General features: G+C 44.2%; 1 protein-coding gene across 1 annotated transcript; it reads left to right on the top strand.

Moving 5' to 3' along the window:
• The first annotated feature begins 1,152 nt into the window (after positions 1 to 1,152).
• LOC120454204 lies at positions 1,153 to 1,881 on the top strand. The gene is made up of 2 exons (XM_039639301.1): positions 1,153 to 1,554; positions 1,651 to 1,881. The coding sequence occupies exons 1-2, from the start codon at positions 1,153 to 1,155 to the stop codon at positions 1,879 to 1,881; spliced, it is 633 nt and encodes a 210-aa protein (XP_039495235.1).
• The last annotated feature ends 19,518 nt before the right edge of the window (positions 1,882 to 21,399 follow it).

The raw sequence follows: 21,399 nt of genomic DNA on the forward strand, positions 1-21,399 counted from the left end.
ATTGCATACGTTTTCTTGAGTTTATTGTACAAATTGCACTTTTCCCCTAAGCAAAAGAATTTTTTTAAAAGAACAAGTATAGTACAACGTTTTTACAATTTGAGAAGAAAACAAGAGAGAACGCTATAGTCGAGTTCCCCGACTATCTGATACCCGTTACTCAGCTAGTGGAAGGGAGAAGGAGAGTCTTAAAGACAGTTTTTGGCGGTTTGTAGGCGTTATAGTGGGCGTGGCAGAAAGTTTTTTTGGCAAATCGATAGAAATTTACAAGACTAATACAAAAATGAAAAAATATCAAAACATTTTTCAAAAGTGTGGGAGTAGCAGCTTTGGGCGGTTTGTGGGCGTTAGAGTGGGCGCGTCAAAAAGTTTTTTAGCAAATCGATAGAAATTTACAAGACCATTACAAAAATGAAAAAATATCAAAACATTTTTCAAAAGTGTGGGCGTAGCAGCTTTGGGCAGTTTGTGGGCGTTAGAGTGGGCGTGGCAAAAAGTTTTTTTGCAAATCGATAGAAATTTACAAGACCAATACAAAAATGAAAAAATATCAAAACATTTTTCAAAAGTGTGGGCGTGGCAGTTTTGGGCGGTTTGTGGGCGTTAGAGTGGGCGTGGCAACATGAATCGACAAACTTGCGCTGCGTCTATGTCCCTGGAGTCTGTATACTTAATCTCAACTTTCTAGCTTTTGTAGTTCCTGAGATCTCGACGTTCATACGGACAGACGGACAGACGGACAGACAGACGGACGGACAGACGGACATGGCCAGATCGACTCGGCTACTGATCCTGATCAAGAATATATATACTTTATATGGTCGGAAACGCTTCCTTCTGCCTGTTACATACTTTTCAACGAATCTAGTATACCCTTTTACTCTACGAGTAACGGGTATAATTAAACTCTTGTTACTGATATCGCGTTTCTGAAAATGGCTTCTGATTAATGTGATTTACTTTATTTGAAAAAATGAAAAATTAATTACCAATTACCGGAAATAGATTAGCCAGCAAATTGGCAACGCGACATTTCCGCCAACAAGAGGCAATTGGCTCCAAAAAAGATAAGAAGCTCGAGAAATGGATATAAAAGCACGGGGCTTTGCAAGTGAGGTATTCAGTAAGAAGTTAAATCTAAGACTTTCAACCATGTTTTCCAAATTGTCCCTGTTGGCCGTGGTTCTCGCTTTTGGCCTGGTTTCTGGCCTCAGCCTTAGCCTCACGCTAAAGCCCAGCAAGCTGCAGTTGCCGACCAACAAGAAGATCCTCGGTCTTCAGCAGCAGACGGAGGAGCTGGCTGCTCGGGATCCTGGCACTTCGATTGCCTGTTTCGACTACTATCGACCACTTATCAACGCAGTGGCGGCCCAGTACGAGCAGGACTACAACAAGTGCGAGAAGGACTTCGAAAACGGCAAGGAACTGGTCTTCGCCGCCTGGAACAGCACTCTCTTCAACATTCAGGCTTCTGGTGATAGTGGCTGCAACACCTTCTTCGAGTGCTCCTCCATCGTGGAGGCCGTGCAAGCCTTCGACTGCTTCGCCAAAGTCGTAAGTTTCCCTGAAGTCAAGAAAATCTTCTGCTCAGCAATCTTAAAGAGAGTTCCCAATGGTGAAATATAAACTTACTTTTGCACCATTTTGTAGGGAGCCGAGCAATCGAAAATCATGTACCAAGTGTCGGCAAATGCCACCGAAGCCGCTGCCCAGATCACTATCCATTTGCAGACTTTGGAGAGCCAGGTGGAAATCTGCTTCAACTATGCCTCGAAGGATTACGTTGAGGGCACCGCCCGCTACTACGATGAACTTACCGATTGCCTTGCGGGAGCTCCGATTCCGAAGGAAACCACTGCAAATTGGTATTATACCACATAGATTCAGAAAAAGTTTATTATAAAAACTAAAAAAAACATATAATATGAGTATGCCCAAATAAAATGTGCTTTCCTGCTTTACAATGCAAAAAGAGTGTTTACATTTATAGTTCATTTTATTAGAGCGCTTCATGAATCGTTTTTTTACATCACAACGAGTACTTGAACTATCAGAATGAAAAGGTTATATTGCACGATTTCGAACACAGTTCAGTTTTCAAAGCCCAACGCGGACCACCCGAATTTTGGAATCATATCAGTGCCGAAACCGAAACTATCCAGCTAATTTCTTTTATGTCCGCATTTAACGACAGTCCCACTGCGTTTCACCAGTTTTCCCACAGTTGGAGGGTGATGTTCGACGATATCGGGGCATCTATCAATGGTGGCTTTCCATATCCATCCACCGACCTTTGACCCATTCTGTCCACACCCAAAGGGAAAAGAAATCACCGAGTGACCTGTGGCGTTGCAGGTATACGGAATCAGTTCGCATCTTGTCTTGACCTGCGATACGTGTACTTGTTGGCATGGAATACTTCGCATTCCTTTTGAAGGACTGCCGACACATGCCGGACTTTGTTCTCAAATTTTGCGCTTAATTAATTGTAAAATATTGGCTGGAAAATCAATTGCGATTGACAATTGACAATTGAGTTGTAATCGCAATGGCCAAGTAGGCGTTGAAGGATCGTCGAACTCTGGGTCTTTAGTGCTTAGTTTGGAGCGGCTTTTCGGCCGACATTGCAACGTTGCAACGCTGCAACTACAATTGCCAGTCATGTCTTCATAAATTTCATTGAATTGAACCGCCGCTCGGAGTCCAAGTTGAAGTCTTACTGGGACTGGGACTCCTCAACATGCGCCAAAAACACAGAGAGAACAACAAGGGGTGCGGCGTTGGAGGTGGAGGCCGTTTGGGGGACTAGGATATACTCTCGTACCTATACCTATTGCGACTATTTCATCTTTTGCCGACGGCGTACGGCTCATGTTGTATGTAGCCTTAAATTGAATCGTTACAAATTTTGTTGCTCATTATAGCAAGCGTTTTATTGCCCAACCAGTTTTGGTCGCCATGCAAAGCAGTCGGAGTCGCAGTCGGAGTCGGAACCTCTGGAACTTGGCAACTCGGGACTCCGGGGATCGGGATCGGAATAGGTATTGGAATCGGGATCTTGGTCTTAAGATTATGATCACCGAAACCGAAACCGAACAGAACTGAGCAGAGAATGCAACGCCCCCTTGGGGAGAAACGGTAGTCTCTAGGGTCGCAGCGTTTAATAACTTCATTAAATGCCCTTTGACATTTATGCCAGACACACTTATTTATGTGGCACTATCTGCTCGACGGATCGGTACAGGTAGCTGGTGGCTGGTGGCCCAGGAGCCCTATAAATTACATAATCATCAGATAGTGAAACTGTTTACAAGCCGAGTCTCGAGACAGGCACACCCACAGTAGCCGCAAGAGAAATGGGTACGAGATGAAAAAGGTCATCAACTATTCCTATTCTACAACCTACTCCTATTCCAATTGATTAGTTTGCCTCGGTTTTATTCAGAATTCTTGTGTTTTTATGTGCCAGCCGCGGCTCAAAGCTAATTGCTCTAATTTCCAGCTAAGACATTTTTTTCTGGCTGCCCTACAAGCCATAAATATTGTCGATCTAAAGATCAGTGATCGCAGCTTGCGCCCGCCGATTTTTATCAGGAGTCGGGCCAAAACGTCTCCCGCCGAATTTGTCGTCGGCCCTTTGGCCAAAAAACAATGGCCATTTGAATTCGAAGTGGCCCAGAGAGTCCAGGGCCAAAAAGCCCAAGATTTATTGCGCCCAATGCCCTACAATCTGGCGGGTACATTGCCCTGCGCCTCCTTATCTCGCCAGACTTTCAATCTCGCTCAACTATACAGATTCTATATACATATGTCTGTCTGAATAGCACGAGGTGGTTAGCAGCTGGTGGCTACAATCACAATCAGACAAGTGATAGTACAAACAATTCGTAATTGGCCGACTAATTGGAGCTGATTCTTTTTTATTTTGCTGAGCTAACACCACGAAATCGCTGAAAAAGTTCCATTGACAGCATATAGTGACGACATTTTTGTTATCTACCACAAACACTTGCGTTTGATCTCTATTAATTAAAACTATTAATTAGTTTGAGTTGCAAAGAGTTAAAGGTACAATAACTCATGCTGCCCAAAAGGGTTTGTAATCTACTTAAATAAATACATGGCAAACTATAAATATAGAACTCATTGCTTACATTATACCCCTATAAAATGGCTGTAATTAAGACAAGTGGAGTTATATTTTTTAGAGCATTCCCTAGTCGTCTTGAACAGCCACTTCCTTTTTGCCTTCGATCTGCCGCTGTGATTTTTGCGTACTCCGTCCGACTCGAAGTCCCCCTAAAATGCGAGATTCAGAAAGTGATCGATATGCGGCGGCCAGTCGACAGAACTTGGCTATCTTGTGGCCATTGTGGGCACAATTCGGATCTCTGGCTGCTCGCAGTACAAAATTATTATGTATCTCGGGGCGATTAACAGACGCATTTCAATTTTATTGCGGCAGATCATTATCGGAGCGCGGATTGGACCTTTGTTTTGTTTGGCAGCGACTGAGGCCGAAAAACTGTGCGACAACAAATCATTAGATCATGATCACGATCATAACAAAATCATAATAAAACCGAAAGCACTGAAGAAACCCCAGCCAAAGGCTTCAAAGGCGGCCCGAAATTAACATGGAGGCGCGAAGAGAAACTTTCCTTTCGCCGGACGACGCCAGTGATTTCACCCAGTGCCACAAATTGGCCAATGCCACCGCGAAGGAGAACGCGACACTACTAGGAATGCACTGGCAGAAAATATGGCTACAATTAAAACATAAACTCAGCTGCGGCTAAAATTAAAAAATAAACTCAGCTTAAATGCTGCTTAAATGGGCTACAAAGGGTTGTAACCCATGAATATACATATCATTCAGAAAATTATAGTATAGATAGATTACTAGCATGGCCACTTTTAATACACGGTTAAAAGACACTAATGGAATGTCAAATAATTTGAAGTTCCTGAGACAAGACACCCCCGTTTTCCCGCAGTGCAACCTCATCATCGTCACTTTTCGACGCAATAGAGACGTGCTATTGCGGGTGGCTTTGGCAATTAGACAACAAGTGCCTGCGAGGTAATAAATAGCGGCGGTCTGTTCAAAAGCCCGATCCACTAATCAGCTGGCCAAATGGCAGAAAGTCAGAAAGTCGGACAGCAGGAGGAAAACCCGTTGAGAAGGTGTGAAAATCGTTTACCGATCGCCGATGGCAACAACGCGGCCATAATGGGCTGCAGTGGAGCGGAGTTGGGCAAATAAATTAATCAGAAGGAAATCGACGACGAATGCAAACAGATGAGGGAACGGGTTACCCGCCGTTGACCGCTAATTCACATATGATTTATTTTATAAATTAGGCAGCCCACTCGGAGATCAAAGCCACCATCGCACTTAGCTCCATTGGCTTGTCAAGCAAACAGTCTTGGTCTTCTGCCGTTTTCCTCTTTTTTGTGTCTGTGTCTGTGGATTTTTAATTTTTTTTTTGATCACACCGCCTCTAAGACAAAGCACTTCGGGAGCGGCTTCTGAAACCTGAAAACCCAAAAAACCCGAAAAAAAGCCGATCGAAGCGGGTAAATTTGTTTGTGCAGCGGCAGCGTTTGGTAATGAAACGCTAAGTGGCCAACAGTTGTTTGGCCGAGATCCTATTTACCAATCGGCCGGACTTGCCTGACAAATTGTTTGGCTGCTTCTCTCTCTGCTCATAAGCTGGATTAAAAGTTGGTTTAAAATAATATAGTAAAAGCCAAGGGTTACTGGTAATAGTTCCCAGCCCCACGAACATTTCGCTTATCAGCTAAGAATACAACTTGATCGCTTAATCCCCGACTTTTCCAATTATGGCACTGAGAATATGTTTGCATCGAAATTGATTTGACTTGCACCCTTTATAAGGAGGGTGTTAACCGCCCGCAGCCCTCTGTTTATCCCATTCGTTCCACCCCTCGGCACAATGCGCTATGATATATGTAATTTTGATAACGAGAGCATTTAGCCGAGGAGGGTGGAGTAGGCGGCCAGTGTTGTGCCACATGGAATCGAACAAAAAATTGCTTTGTTAGCTCAAGAAAACGGGGTTCTCATAGTAACTTATTAATACATGGTATTCATAGGGATTATTCAATATTATATGCAATATATCTTATATATATCATATATATATATTTGTCCGAAAGAATCAAACAGTTTCGTCATGAAATGTCTAGCCAACTAACTAACTATTATAAAGACTAGCTAGATCAAAGCCAACTTGGCAGCTCTGAGCAAAAGGAACTTCCTCGGATGCCGTCGTAATTTGCCCCGCAACGAATAGCGTATTCCGAATTCCGAATCCCCAGAACCCACAAACCACCCTCGCAGCTCAGATTTCCAGGGTGGTGGCTGCCACATCCATATCCACATCCTCGTCCGCATCTCCAATGCTCTCTGTTTTCAGTTGCCTGTTCTGCTGGCTGTCGACGCATATTAATCCAATTATCATGCACTGTGCACGAAATCACTTAATCGCTTCGAGATGCGGAAGGGGGAGCTGCACCAGAATGGTTACACTTGGACAACCCGTTCCGAATAATTTGGGCTTAGTTGCATTTAGTCACTGCCTCTGATTATGATTGATGCCAACTGGGCTACTGTCGCCTTGTGACAGCTCCTAAATTGGTTATAAATGCAATAATATCAAGATATCTCTTCAGAAACCAACTAATGTGGTTGTGTTGAGAAAGTCTGAAACATTTCTGTAGAACAACTTTGGTGCTGAGTAGCTTAAAAATCTAATTAAGTTCATAAAAACGCATATACTTAGTACAAGGCAATGGCAATGCTGACAATAAAATATTATTTTTTAAATCACCGCTCACAGTTTTAATTATTTCTACTCGAGAACTCAGTTGACCTGTGAATCTCGCAGAATATATGGCATCCACTATCCCACGAGTCGCAAACGAGAGCGAAACAATTTGATTTAATTAAAAAATTATGGGATTACATACATTAATGCTTGTCAAGCAATATATATGCAAATTTCCCACACGCAGAAAGACACACAAGCAAAAAGAGGCGGTGGAAATGGGAAAATGGGAAAACAGGATGACAGGGAGCAGACTGCGGCGAGTGTCGCATATTAAAGAATATTTTATTTGCTTTTATTACCCAGCACGCCCAGCTTCACCCCGGTCGAAGGCCAGTTGCCCCGCCCACTTTCCCTCCCACCGCCCACTTTCCCCGCCCCACTTTTCCACCGGAAACTTGCAGCGCAGACTCTGATGATATGGAACAAAACTGAGAAAAAATGCGAACATTGTCGAAATGGGGGGAAGGCAGACGAAGGCAGAGGCTGAGAATCTAATAAATTGTGGCACTGTCACTTGGCTTAGTGAAGGATAACTGGCCACACGCCCTTCCTTTCCCCCCTCCTCCCCACTCGCAAGGAAGAAAGGCAAACAGGAGCAACAACATCGCCGGGCTCATCAGAAATTCATAACGCGCCACGTAATAAAAATTATTCAAATTTTTCGCAGGGCTGATGGCGTGGGCTTCGCTTTTGGGTTCGCAGAGTCAACTAAATTGCGGTGATGTTTCATAAGGATGCCTTTTTGCCAGGCGGGCGACGAACGCTGAAAAAGGACAAATCACACCCTCGATTATGATGCGCACAGTAGCGCCGAGCCACAAAAATGTACAGCAGCGGGAAGTAATGTAGGATACTTAAATACTTATAGGTGGCATGTGATAGTAATGAAAGATACATTTTTTTAAATGGCTTGAAGTTACTTACAATAAAGAACAGGGTAGGTCCATGTACTCTTCAACTTATGATATAATATTTTACCAGTTATAAATATACTTAGAAGAGCGCACACTTCATTTGTCTTAACATTTTTAAAATTAAAAGGATGATCTAGCTACTTTTTTGCCCGCTGCTGTGAACACATCATCATCCCATATCAGGGAAGGGAAGGTCGTGGAGGCAAGGATATGTATTCATGGGTCGTGTGGCCGAACGGAAATTGAATGATTTTGCGCAACAGTCGCGGAAGTTGCTACTTTATAGTCATTTAGTGGTTGGTCGGCGGACAATGCATCACGGCTTATCACATGGCCGGGAATTTCTTCCACCCAACGCCGCCGTTCCATGATTCAGGATTATGGCCGAAAACCACAGGCTGCCACAAGGGGGCGGGAGGAATGATGCTCAAAATTTTACAGAAATCGAGAAGTCAACGTGGCTAGGATGTCCGATAACAAAGTAGAAGTGCCGCAGGACGAGAGTGACAGCCATGTCGCTTCCCAGGCGACGTCGCTGTTTCCGCCGGAAGTGTAATTTGATACTTTTACAGCTCGAGCCTGGCTTTTCGAAAAAGGGTTCGTACAGCTCGATAGTTCGCGAGGCTCGCTAATTTCTGCAATTGACTTTTAAACCTGGCGGATGGCCACGGCGCCTGTCAGCCTTCAGAACGAAGAACGAAGAACACAGAACGCACATAACGAGCTCCTTTTTTGTGCATTTCAATTCAATTTCCTCTCTCGCACGCGGAACTGCACTGCGGCAGCGAAGATAGACCAGAAGTTTGGCTGAATGACTGCCATGGCAGCGGGGCGAATACCTGGCCCAAATACAGTGGTCATTGCCAGGAGGGCGACATCTTAAGCTGCTTTGGCACATCCTGCTATCCAAGCTATCAGCTCTAATCTCTTAGCATATATAAGTTATTTTTTATTTCCGCATTTTAAAAAATAACACATCAAGCTTCTTGGAATTTTTAATTTGTATTGCTTGTTGTTTGCTTTTAGGTGTAATCTTTTTATGGAGCTTATTTCCCTAGAATTTGTTTTATATTTAATATTAAATTAGATTTTTTTACGGCGGGAATTTTTATGCATTCGTTTCTATAGAACTCTGTGGGTCAATGGTATTTAAATTTCTAATCACTTTATAAGTGGCAATGCCATAAACATTTGCTGATATGAAATGATACTTTATTTTTATGTATAACTACATGCCTCGGAAAACTGGCGCCCACTGTATGTGGTCACTCGTATATTTGCAATTTCGTTGGCCAGTTTCCATGGCCCGTTTTTGGCCATTGAATGAGTGGCTTTGGCTTCGTGGCCAACTCCGAATCCCCTCCTCCGTTCCCCATTCCCGATGCCCGATCGGTCGTCTATATATCCGTGGTGATGTCCGTGAGTGAGTGAACTGTCACAATTGACGTGGGGCGTATAAATTTTACATTTAACGAAAACGTAATCGAATTGCGCGAGCTGTATATGGTGCGGCCAAAAAATAAAAAAAATGAAAAACCAGGGAAAAACCAGGGGGATCGAGGAGCAGCCAGTTAGCCAAGTTAGCTGTTAGCCCCGTCTCTCTCTCAGCGCACATACCCCTCTCTTTCGCTCGCCATGTGGGTTATGAAGACATCAGCATCAGGCGAGGCGCATGGCAATTTGTGGGACGCCACAAAAAAAGAAAATAAAAAATAAAAAAACGAGGGGATTTCGGAGGTGGACTATGCCAATTTGATGGCAGCATGCACAGAATGCATTCATCAGGCCAAGATTGTTAGCCTTCGATGGCGTCTTCTGGGGATTGGATATGCCCGATTGGATGGATGTTCGACATTGGATGTTGGATATCGGACTTTCAGCATTCCCAGGCTCACATTATTAACTGCTCGGATGCGTGTAATGGGCCACCTTGGTAAATATAACATAATGGCGACTCCATGCCATCCATTCGATTTAAATGCGGCTTACAGGCTACAGTCAACTGGGGACACATTTGGCCAACGTTTTTCAATCAGCATAAAAATTTATCAAATCAAAGTCAAATACCTGCTGCTCCTGTAATGCAAAATAGCAACGCTGAGGAATAAAAATCGCATGACAATCAAATGCCGCCCCCAAAATCGACGAGTGAAATCAATCGGGACGTGATGTTTGTTTGCCCGGGAAAATTTGCATGTGAAAAGCTTGGCGTTTTCCATCAAAACGTCGTTTGGCATGCAAATCGATTAAAATGAAATCCAAATCCAAATCCAATCAGCAAGCCAATCGCAGCTTTGTTTGCCCTCGGGCAAATGGCCAAATCATTGCCGCCGGCTGCAAGTCAGCACATCTCCCCATCCATCCATCCATCCATCTATCCGTTCGTATTGAATGTAAATACACTCATATAACTCATATATATCTCGTATACATCTGATTCCTGCCTCCGTTGCCAGCTGCTCACAAATCGTTTAACTCAAATTGACTTGTCAATATTTAATTAGGCGTTGGCCGGGTAACAAGATGCGGGCTCCCGGCGCTTTGATGTCCTAATGCAGGACGCTTCCTGCGGATTAGTTGGCGGTTTCCTTTAGTCTCCGTGTTTGTACAGTCATTGCCCAGCGCCTAAGGAGTGTCCTTGTTTGCTCAGAGGCAAACACACGGAATTTGCTCATCAATTTGGAGAGGTTCCGAGTGGAACAACCTCTATCTGTGGCTTAAAGTTTTGTATTTGATGAAGCATGCAGATGAGCAGATAGGTACAAGATATTTGATTAAATAAACAAAATATTGCATAAAATTATATGCACTTTAATAAAGCATACTGCTGTGAAACTTAGTAATCTTTTTCATATGTGGCCGCCGTGCTTGTGCCACTGGGCGTATGCGCAACTTCAACCTCAACCTCGCTGGTCAATCAATCATTTGATTGGGCAAACAACTAGCCCAATATCTTGGATTCACCCAATAAATGTCAAATGCCCGCTAATACAATTAAGGGCCTCGATTTTGGTGGTAGCAGCCAGGCATTAAGAGGCTTAATTTTTTGCCGCCACTGATTTCGCTTTCGATTCGATTTGATTCCGATAGCTGCTGCAATCGCCTTGTCGTGTCCTTTGTCAAAAGGCACGTGAAAAAACGTGTCCCATTGACGTTCAGCTTGATGAATGATCAGAAGCTCTTGGCTTACACTCGGCATTCCAGTATTTGGCCTTTTTCCCAGATATCGACGGACCTTGACTGACTGCTGACACGTGACTGGCGATTGACGAACTTCCTATACAATTTTCTTTTCTTTTACTGGGGGAGTGAGGCTGGTGTGATTATCCAAGGGTTAAATATTTAGCAAAACGCCAAGGGTCTAATGAGAATAATGCGAAATTGAGATTGCTGATTGGCCTCAAAATGCGAAAGATGCTAGATTTAGAAACGAGTGATCGATTGATTAATTAATTTACTATTAAAGGTACGTTGTTTGTGTGTATACTTATCTTTAAGTAAATATAGAAATTCGAAACATTTTCAAAGTAGCAACTTTGCACACCTTGTTTAGCAACTTTTTAGCCACAATTTGCTACGATATTGACAAAAGTGTCAAGCGATTTGCAGTCCCCTGAGAAGAGTGAAACATGGAAAACTTTGAAAAACAGCACGCCATCCTCATCCGATCTCATTAGCAACGTGGTATGGACCCGTCAAAGGTATCAAAATTCGATATTTACTTTTTGCAATAGTAAACGGAAATTTCGCACAACAGCGCAGGCGAAACTTTTTGTTTCCTGTTGTTGTCAATAACTAATTCGTTTGTCATTTTCCGTTTACATAACATATCAGCCCCTGGAAAAGAGGAAGCTCCGCAGCCACAACGACCGCAATTCGAGCAACAAAATGCTGCACATATAAGGACAAAGTTTCTGCCTGGGGATTCTTGTGGCTAGGTCCTTACTGCGTCCTTGTTGTTCTTGCTGTCGGTTTGTTTATCGCTCCCTGGCTACAACGACAACATTATTGCAAGAGTGTTCGAAGCATATTGAAAGCTCAAAGCCAACACTCTACCACCACCACCACCACCACCACCTCCATCACCATCCCCACCAGCACAGAGCTCTATTTCCACCCCAGGAATGGGGGGAATCTGGAGTGGGTGGCACATCGCCACTGTTCTGTAGGCGTTTTCACACACTTCAAGTGTCAATTTCGTCGAGAAGCTCATAAAATGGCAGACTTTCCGCACCTCCAGTGGTGGAGCTGAAAAAATGCAAAGATTGTGTTTAAAGACAGCTGAAGTATTTCAGTTTAAAGCCAGTTTGCCTGAACAACTGGCGCTTTCTTCAACAATACAAAATAGATTCGGTAAAATGGATAAATATTCTCCATTATCATTTATTTTTGCGAACCCCTTTTGAGCACGCCCCTGCCTTCAGCCTATGTGAGTTTTGTGTTGCCGCTGCGATTTACATTAATTTGCCATTTTTCATGCTGTGCCCGGCACTTGAAATTTATGTCTATGTGCGGGTGAATCATAAAAAGTACGTCAAGATTTTCCTATGTAAATGATGGCGCGGCCGTGAAAGGATCAGCCTTTTATGTGATGGCGTAAACTATGTCCTGGCAGGATGCGGCTGCAACCTCCGGTGGCAGGAATAATGTGCCGGCATTAAAAGCCGCCAAGACATTTGGGTGCGTGGAAATATCCTGGCAACTGCCAACAGGTTACCGCGCAGAGATTTGCATTCCGAATAAGATGGGGATGGCTGACAAGCGCCTGGAAAAAATGTTAATTTAGTGCACGATGCGTTGACAACGACAGCGAGGCTCTTATGCAGATATATCAGTCAATCCGCATCCGAATCCGAATCCCAATCCAACCATCCAATCCAACTTAACCAACCAACCATCCAGCCGTGCTGCTTGTCATAAAGCGATCAAGCAGGAGGCTTGACATTTCAATTTGCAGGCCGAGAGGAGACGAGCGAGTTGATCCGAGGAGCAGAAGACATCGGTGCACTTGGAAAAACACAGTGCACTCAACAGGGAAGCACGAAATAATTTTATAGAATTATATTTAAGGTAATAGGATGGTTTCTAGGGTGCAACATTATACCAATATTCCGTAGGCTCAGCTATCATCCGCATAACCCAAAGATTCTACTCATTTCCACATCCGTAAACTTTGAACTTTGGGTCTTAAAAAAATGTATTTTAAATAAAAAAATCTTAGATTTTTTGCCAAGTGCGCCAAGGGGCAACAACTCGACAACGCGACAACGACAAGGCAACGCAGCAAAAACGAACGAGTCACAGAAGACAGGACAACATTTGCGACAACATGCAAATATGCAAATCGATGCGCTGACAATTTTCAGGCGAATCAAATATGCAGTTTTGGCCGAGAATCGCATGGCATCCGCTGGGCCAACTGCGCAGCCAAATCTTCTTAACTATGCCCAGCTTTTTCCACACTCTCACGAGATTTGTTAATTTATTTTGGCCGCGTGCCGCAAAGAAATCGCCAGTGGCAACAATAGAGCTACAGTGGCAGCTACAAGCAATTACGAAAAGGTTACTGTAATCCTAAGGGTGCTGGTATCCTGAAGTCCTGATTCTCTGATGTCCTGATGCTCTGATGTCCTGAGAGTCTGAGAGTCCTGCGCCTGCTCGCTGTCAGTGGAACAAGCGGTAAGCGGCTTAGGATTGTTGACTTTCACATCGCAATCACTTAGGGGTTGGTTCTGCGACTCCTGTTTGTTGTTCTGTGCCTCGCTTTTTGCCCGATGTGTGATTAGCCTATTAGCCAAACAAAACAAAAAATACCAAATAGAGAACACTGAAATCCCCTAGTAACGCCAGTCTCATGATGAGAAAGGTAAATATTGAATCTGATGCGCTGTCATCTGCAAAAGCAGCAAGTCCAATAAATATAAATGCCCGCAAGGCGTTAGTTATTATGGCAAATCTAATAAAAAGCGTGGGATAAAAGATAAAGGAGTTTTTGTGTAGTGGGAAAAGGGAGCTGGAATTGCTTGTACTAGGTTGGTTATTATATATACGTTACAGACATTCAATTAAGCAAGTAATTAAAACCAGTATCTATAGGATATTTAAACATCAAATGCGATTTATATGTGGACCATCCCGATATTCGGCAGATTCCAGGCCTATAAATCACAGACTACAAATCTTTATGTGCAAGTATTTAAAAAGAGGTAAGCCAGAATCGAAATCAGAATCAGAATCTCGATGGCCAGAGACTGGACCATTTATTCATGGTTTCGGTTGGGTTTCTTTGGTTGGGCTGGCCAGAGAAGTTGGCTTTGGTTGGCATTGTTTTCCGGCCCGCTTATTGACGAAAATTTCAGAAATTTTAATTTAAAATATTTCTTTGAATGCTAAATTGTTGACTCTTTGCACCGTGGAGCTTTTGGGGCACTGAATGGCGGCTCCGTGTGGATATGGGGCTCTGAGGAACGAGCGCAAACCAGCTAAGCAAACCCCACGACAAAGACACAAAAGAACAAAAGCGCGCGACAAACAAAAAGCCAGAGCAAACACACAGTCGCCCGCAGTGGGGTTAAGGGGGCCAGCGAGGGGTTAAGCTGATGGAGGTGGGGACAAGCCCGGCCAAAAGCCAGGCTAAAATCGGCTAAGTCCAACTGAAGTGAACTGAAGCGAACTGAGGAACTAAGACATTCGAGGGGCCGCAGGATCGTGTCGCTCGTTTGTTTCTGCTGAAAATCTTAAAATTCTCGCAATTTCATGTTCGTTAAATTTTGATGTTGCAAATAAATTGAATTGTTAAACGTGCAACTTTCGATGTTGTTCTCGATGGCAGTTACTTGCTGTTGTTGTTGTTGTTTCTGTTGTTGTTGTTTTCCCTGCTGTTGGCGAATTGCTGCAGGCGCATATTTAAACAAATGATGGCCAGATTTGGCGGCTTTTGCCCTGCAGCAGCGGCAATGCACTGCAAAGATTGTTCATCTCGGTGTTCTATGAACCCAGCGAGGGTGGAACGAACAATTTCAGTAGGTGAGAGCATGAGAATATTCCTGTTACACTGACATGAGTTGGGAGTGAGATTCTCTAACAATAACTTGGTGTTCCAAAAAAACAAAAAAATATCTGATCCTTAATGTTATTTATTGTGCAGAATACTTACAGTTTTTCCACACCTTTTACTTGCCCTGCTGAACCATTTTGCAGGGTATCAGTTGACCAGTCAGCCCTCGTTCCCTTTCGGTCATCGCTGTCCCAGCAATCCGACTTCTCGTCCCATCCCCAATTGTCCCCAAAGGCTGTCCGGATTGGATTGGATTGGATTGGATTGGATGGGATGGGATGGGATCGGATGCTCCTCGTCGTGCCTTTTGTTATTGTGAGTTAAAATATTTATTTGTCGTAGCGCCTGGCCGGAGTGAGAAATTCTGATGGGTTTCTTATTTGCTTGGCTCGGCTTTTTTGCATATGTCCGGCCCAGTCAGCCAGTCAACAGGCCAGGGCAACAACGATGACTACATTAACCGCATGCATAATAAACCCAGGGCAAACCGAATCGAGTACCGCTGTCTATATGTTTGTCGCTCTATTGGCTTCGATTTTATATGGAAATGCGGCATCAACAATGGCTTCATATTTTCCTCTCTCTCCCGAAGGCGCATTCAAATCCTTGCTGCACCTTTGACATGCTCACTTTGGATTCGGATTGGGATTGGGATTGGGATTGGTATTGGGTTTGGGATGGCGGATGATTTATGCAGCCATGGAATGTCGTTGGCTTTGCGGTTTTTCTGCATTTTTATTCGGCTTTCCAGCATCAGCAGCAACATGTGAAAAATTAAGTGATATTTCGGAATTTGTTGGCAGCTCCGCAGAATCGAAGTGGAAGTGGAAGTGCAGTCCTCGGATTGGCCAACGTAATTGATGCCAGTGCTCGCGATCAATGCCCAAGTGCCCATCGACGATCATTCGATCGTCGCATGTTTCCCACAGCTGGAAAATGGAAAACCGATTTTCCATCCCACTAATAGAAAGATTATTAAACGCTGTGTAGTTTTTGCCGGCATTGTCGGGCCATTAATTCATCATTATTAAGATGTCAGCATTGTGGTTGACATTTGTGACCAACCAACCGCCGATCTCCCCTCGCATTCATGCTCGTTTTTATGCGGGCCACTTGACATCTGTTGGCCGTCACTGAGATTTGGATTCCGATTCGGATTTGGTTGTGGATGTGGATTTGGATTTGAGGTTTACTCATTTTTGTGTGTGCACCATCGGCACCTGCACCATGATTGATGCTAATTTTCCACGACATTATTGCAAGTTAATCCAAAGGCCGAGATGACGGATGTGCCAAGAGCTGCTGCACTCGGCCCCTGTAATTAATAGATGTGGGTGCCCTCTTTAGCCAGAACCGAGATGGGAACCACTAGATATGCTCCTTATATCGGGGACAGATGCACTGGAAGAGCTGGTGGTTCTTTTTGGTTAACTCATTTATCCTAGAAGGGTTTTAACTCATTTATCTTTGAATGGTTTTAGATGTGCAGGCGGCTTAAAAAGTAAAGCAGTTTAGCTAATTATAATGATATGTATATTTTAATGAAGTATTAACTCACTTAAATGGCTTACAATTAATACTTCCTTACTTACTTTGCGAGTCTCCATTTAGCTGAAATTAATTGGGTCCACTCAAGTGCCCCCCACCTGCGTCGCACTAATTAATGCGAACTGTGCAAAAATTTACGTTTGAATGCTTAATTGGCTGACTATCTGAGCCGTCGCATCAAATCACATGGCTATTTGTTACTCCAACACCCGGACAAAACGAGAGGAGAGGAGCCGGCGTTGCGGGGGTCACAATGTAATCAGAGGGCCAAAGCACGCAATCCCCTTTCGCACGCACAGAGTCCACCTAAACCACCGAGCCACCAAACCACCCAAACCACCCACCCACTGAATTTGGTACGCAGACGGGACCCACAATCGGGGCTATATGGTATATAATAAGCGTAGGGGACAGCGGGGAGGGTGGATTCACAAAATGTCTTCCTCACTTTTCGCGCTTAATTAAACAATTAAATTTAATTACGGTTAATATGGCTCTAATTGCTGTATTTCCTACGTCCACACGCACAGAGGAAGCTTTTCCACCACCCACCACCCACCCCCCTCTCCCCCCACTTGCTCAGAAAGCCAACTATCTGTACATGGCCTTATATAGACAGTATATAGACAGTGGCACATAGCAAAGCTGGGAAGCTGGGTCTCATCGGGGTCTCCTTTTGTGCCCGATACATAAAGGCATCAAATTAAAAGTGCCAGCGCCAGGTCAATTTGTGTGGGCCAGAGAGAGATGGCAACAGGGGGTGGCAAAACTCTAGAAAGAGAGAAAGAGTGGGGGAGTGGGGGCAATAGCAGTCAAAATGTCCTTACACGGACTATCTGTCTGACATTTCCCCCATTCCGATTCCGAGAAGCAGAACACAATTAAGCGGAAAGAAAAATTATTATAACTTTATGTTTTGTCATTCCAGGCACGTACGCAAGTGCGACAGAGATGGCTGTATGCCTATGTGGCACATAAGACACAGTTGGGGTAGTAGTACATAAACTAAAATCAATAAAAAACTACCCCCAGAGTAACGGTGGGGATGGCAACTCACCACGACGGAAGAAGACTGCTGCAGGTGTGTTGAGTTTGCGCAGGATCATTGGGAGAGTGAGTGGGAGAGAGAGAGAGGGTTGGAGCTGCGGCCAGAAAGGGATGGCATGCTTGACCACTTTGTCCTGTTTTGTCGCCCGGCAATTTTCTTTCGCACGGGAAAATTGCAAAAATGGCGGTGCCTCTGCCGCTGCCGCTGCCTCTGCTGCCGTTGCAGTCGACGTCGACCATACTAATATGTCCAATTGTGGAAAATAATTATAATGAAACAAATTTCCACTCACTTGCCGAAGAGGAAGGCACAACGTCATATCCTTTTGGCCGCACTGACCCTTCTCGCTCGCACACACTCACGTCCTCTCCCTCGCTGTTTCTGCCACCAAGGGGGGGTGGGGAGTCTACACCCACTGGAAATGTAATAAATGGCTGCGTTTACCGTTACTTTTTTCACCAAGGGGTTGTGGTGTAAAGTGCTTCAGCGTGTGTGTGTGTGAGTGTATTTGTGTGTGGTTAAGTTGAGCGAAATTAAGTTCATATAAAATAAAGGCAACAATATAATGGCAGTGCAGCCGTGGGAGTTAAATCGCTTCTACTTGAATTAAGGTGAATTGTCTGCCAGTTTATGTGTTTGCTTGCTCTGTGTGTATTTTTCTCTCTTCCCCTTCCCCTACCCCTTTTTTTGTAACAGTGCATCCGTGTGCGTGGGCATAAATCTCCGTGTTGGTGAATTTTATTGTCTCCACTTGCCATGGATTTCTGAGTTATAATTGGAAGTGTAAAGCAATAAATGTAACTCTTACATCTTCGGCGGAACAAAAGAAAAACATTTACCGTTTTCAAATGAGAAAACCAAACAAACGGAAAAAATATGCAAAAGATTTATCTGGTCGGGGGAAAGCCAAGGGAAGAAATTGAAACATCGAAAAGTACGTAGGTTTTCTTTGGCATTTCCGACTGTCTTTCACAAAATAATTTACGATGCCAACTCCTTAGTTTTGAATCTTACTCATCTCTAAAGCTTAAAAAGCTGAATTAATCTCAATTAACTGTTTGCAAAATAAATTACAATCAATATGGATGCCACCTGCCCCAGGATATTCATTTCACGGCATCCTGTCTGTGGATCCCGTTGTTATGGGATTACTTGGCAGCTCTATCTCCCGGAAGCAATCAAACTTAATCAACTGAGCTGTGGCCGCCCCCCTTGGACACGCCCCTGTAACGAACGCCCCAACTCAAACTCGGATTGATGAATGAGAAATGGAGCCCATCAATGGCGCCCCTCGTTGTGGGGCAATCTGGCTGGAATATCTAAATGCCCGCTAATTTGCTTAATAATTGCATTTGGCATTAGAGCAGCGGTAGTGTGGCACTGCGGCTTACAGTGGATCGCCTTTTTCCATTTGCCAACCAACAATCAACGTCATTCAGCGTTTCCCTTGGGCGCCTAATGGCCCCACCACAATCGACCAGCTACACAATTCTAGCCCCCCCCTTATAGGGGGGGGGGGAGGGGTGTGTGCTCTAAGCAGTAATAGCAACAATATGCACCAAGACGGGAGCAAACAGCTTCATGTGGCAAGCCATCAATTCTAAGTAGATGACACCGCGCAGATAAATTTGTCCCACTAAATTGGCCAAAACATGAAATAATTGCGAATGTAATTAGTTATTGCCCACAAGAGCGAGAAGTCCGCACACACACAAAGAGCGAGACGGACGCCAGAAGGCCATGGGCGGCGGAAAGGGGGAGGCGACACAAAGAAGCTGATGCAGATGGGAATGAATGTGCCAGTGCGGTGGTAAGGGGGGTGGGGCCTATCTGTAGCTATGAAACTGCGGGAGTGACTGCCAGGGATCACACTTGGAGAAATAAAGACTAATCTTGTTTGACATGGTATTCCTTATATATAATAGTTGGGTCTAAAGTGTAAAGTGTGTTTTAAAAAGAAAATGTTTATGGTTAATTATTTTACATTCAGGTAAGGTATTTTTATAAATTAGTTAATATCTAGGATTTCTTACCTTTCAGCTATCTACAATACACACTTTTCTCAGTGCACCCCTGCTGGTGGAGTCAAGTGGAATGCCATGCTGCAGATGCCACTTAATTTCGCACAAAAGTAAATTGTCTTGTTGCAACAGCAACAACAACAACAACAAAACAACAACAAGAACAACAACAACCAGAGCAGCAGCAACAACAAGAACAAAAAGCAAGAAACAGGAACAGAAATAAAAATAAGAACAACAACCATGCCACAAGAGAAACGGACAAACATTACATGCCCTGGCTTTGAGTCCAGTTGTGGATGAGGATGTGGATGTGAATGTGGATGTGGATGTGGATGTGGATGTGGATGGGGCTTAGATGTGGCTACATAGCAGTTAGCTGGCTTTCCGCTCCGCCCACATTGCCCGCCGCCCCTTTTTGCAGATCTCCCTCTGCCTCTCCCTCTCCCTCCCCCTCACACACCATCGCACCACCAGCAGGCTAGAAAACATTTCTGACCCGGCTGGAAGCAATGGGAACAGAACAGCCTGTTACCACCGATCTTAGCTGGTTTTTTATTTCGGTTTTTGCAGCCGAACGAGGCTGTTTTGGGGCCGTTTTGGGCGCGCATGCCGACGATTAAAATCTTCAGACAAATTTTGCATTTAGCTGGCGTCTCTGTCGCACACAATTCGGCCGCATGAATTAAAAGCCGTGGCAATGCCAAGTGGCAGCCACCAAGAGAAGCTGCAAATACCCTAACAATAAAAGGAAAATATGTACCAAAAAATTCGATAAAGTACATAAAACATCTATGACTTGCTATCTAAACCAGTTGAGATAGTTTGGCCTATAAACTTCCAATTTCAAGTAGTTAACCATTCATAAATAAAACTGAGTAAATCCGAAGCAGAAGAACTCCATCACAGCAAGGGCATTCGAAATTAAATTGTATCTGCAGCGACGACCTACACTTTCGCTAATGTATCTCGCAGATACAGATACCATTCCGCCGGGAGTACGTGCGTTCGCATTCGGTTTTTGGGGCGCAAATTAATTGTGCGCCCAAACGGAGCGTGCCGACGTAGACGACGACGCGCTTGATATGCGCGATTCCTTGAAATTGTTCGCCTGAAAACGCAGCAGGCAGCACCGCATTTAATTCAATTGAAAATAGTGCGAAACTGCAGCTAAACTGCAGTGTAGAAATCCAACGGGGGAAAAGCGGGCACAAAAATTTAATTGAGTATTCGAAAACGTAAACTCCGCGGCCGGAGCGCGCTGCCTCTTCTTGGAGCGTTTTCGCAGAATTCTAAACTTGGAAATTAGGTTTCAGACACGACAATGTGCCTCTGCAGCCAGCAGGAGGAGCTGGTCCTCCAGTTTTATCGGGCGCGTATCTCACGCTATTTTGTTTAATTGCATGCCCCACAACTCAATTCCAGGAATGCTGCCTGCAGTTGACCAAAAAATTAATACCCACCTTTTCGGTGTGTGGGATCGGGAGCGCACATCTTTCGGCTTTAAAGGTGCCTTGGCACCGTGGAAAATGATTACGGATATTTTCCATTACGCGCCCGCTATGAAATTCAAATTGTAATTACCAATTAAGAGCGCTTAGCCCGGCCATAAAAACCACAAAATGTAACAAACTCACCTGACCCAACCAACGTCCGTGAACCCAGAGGGGAAATTTTCGGCTCAAGTGAAATGTAAATGGATATGAAATGGTTTTTTATTTGCTCGCCCCGAAGTGCGAACAAAATGAGTAGCAGTGGAAGGGAAAACTTAATTGACGCGAGGGAATTCCGCGGAAAATGAATCATTTGCATAAGCGATGTTGAGGGAAATGGCGGGTTTCTTTTTTGGGACACTGCTGCTTGTCAGGGAAATTGGTAAGAAAATTACAAACACTGAATGCCCTTTTTCGAGAATTAAGTTGGAAGTACAGCTAAAACATATTCTCTTGATAAT

This window comes from Drosophila santomea, chromosome 3R, assembly GCF_016746245.2.
Source record: "Drosophila santomea strain STO CAGO 1482 chromosome 3R, Prin_Dsan_1.1, whole genome shotgun sequence".
NCBI classification, from domain to species: Eukaryota; Metazoa; Arthropoda; class Insecta; order Diptera; family Drosophilidae; genus Drosophila; species Drosophila santomea.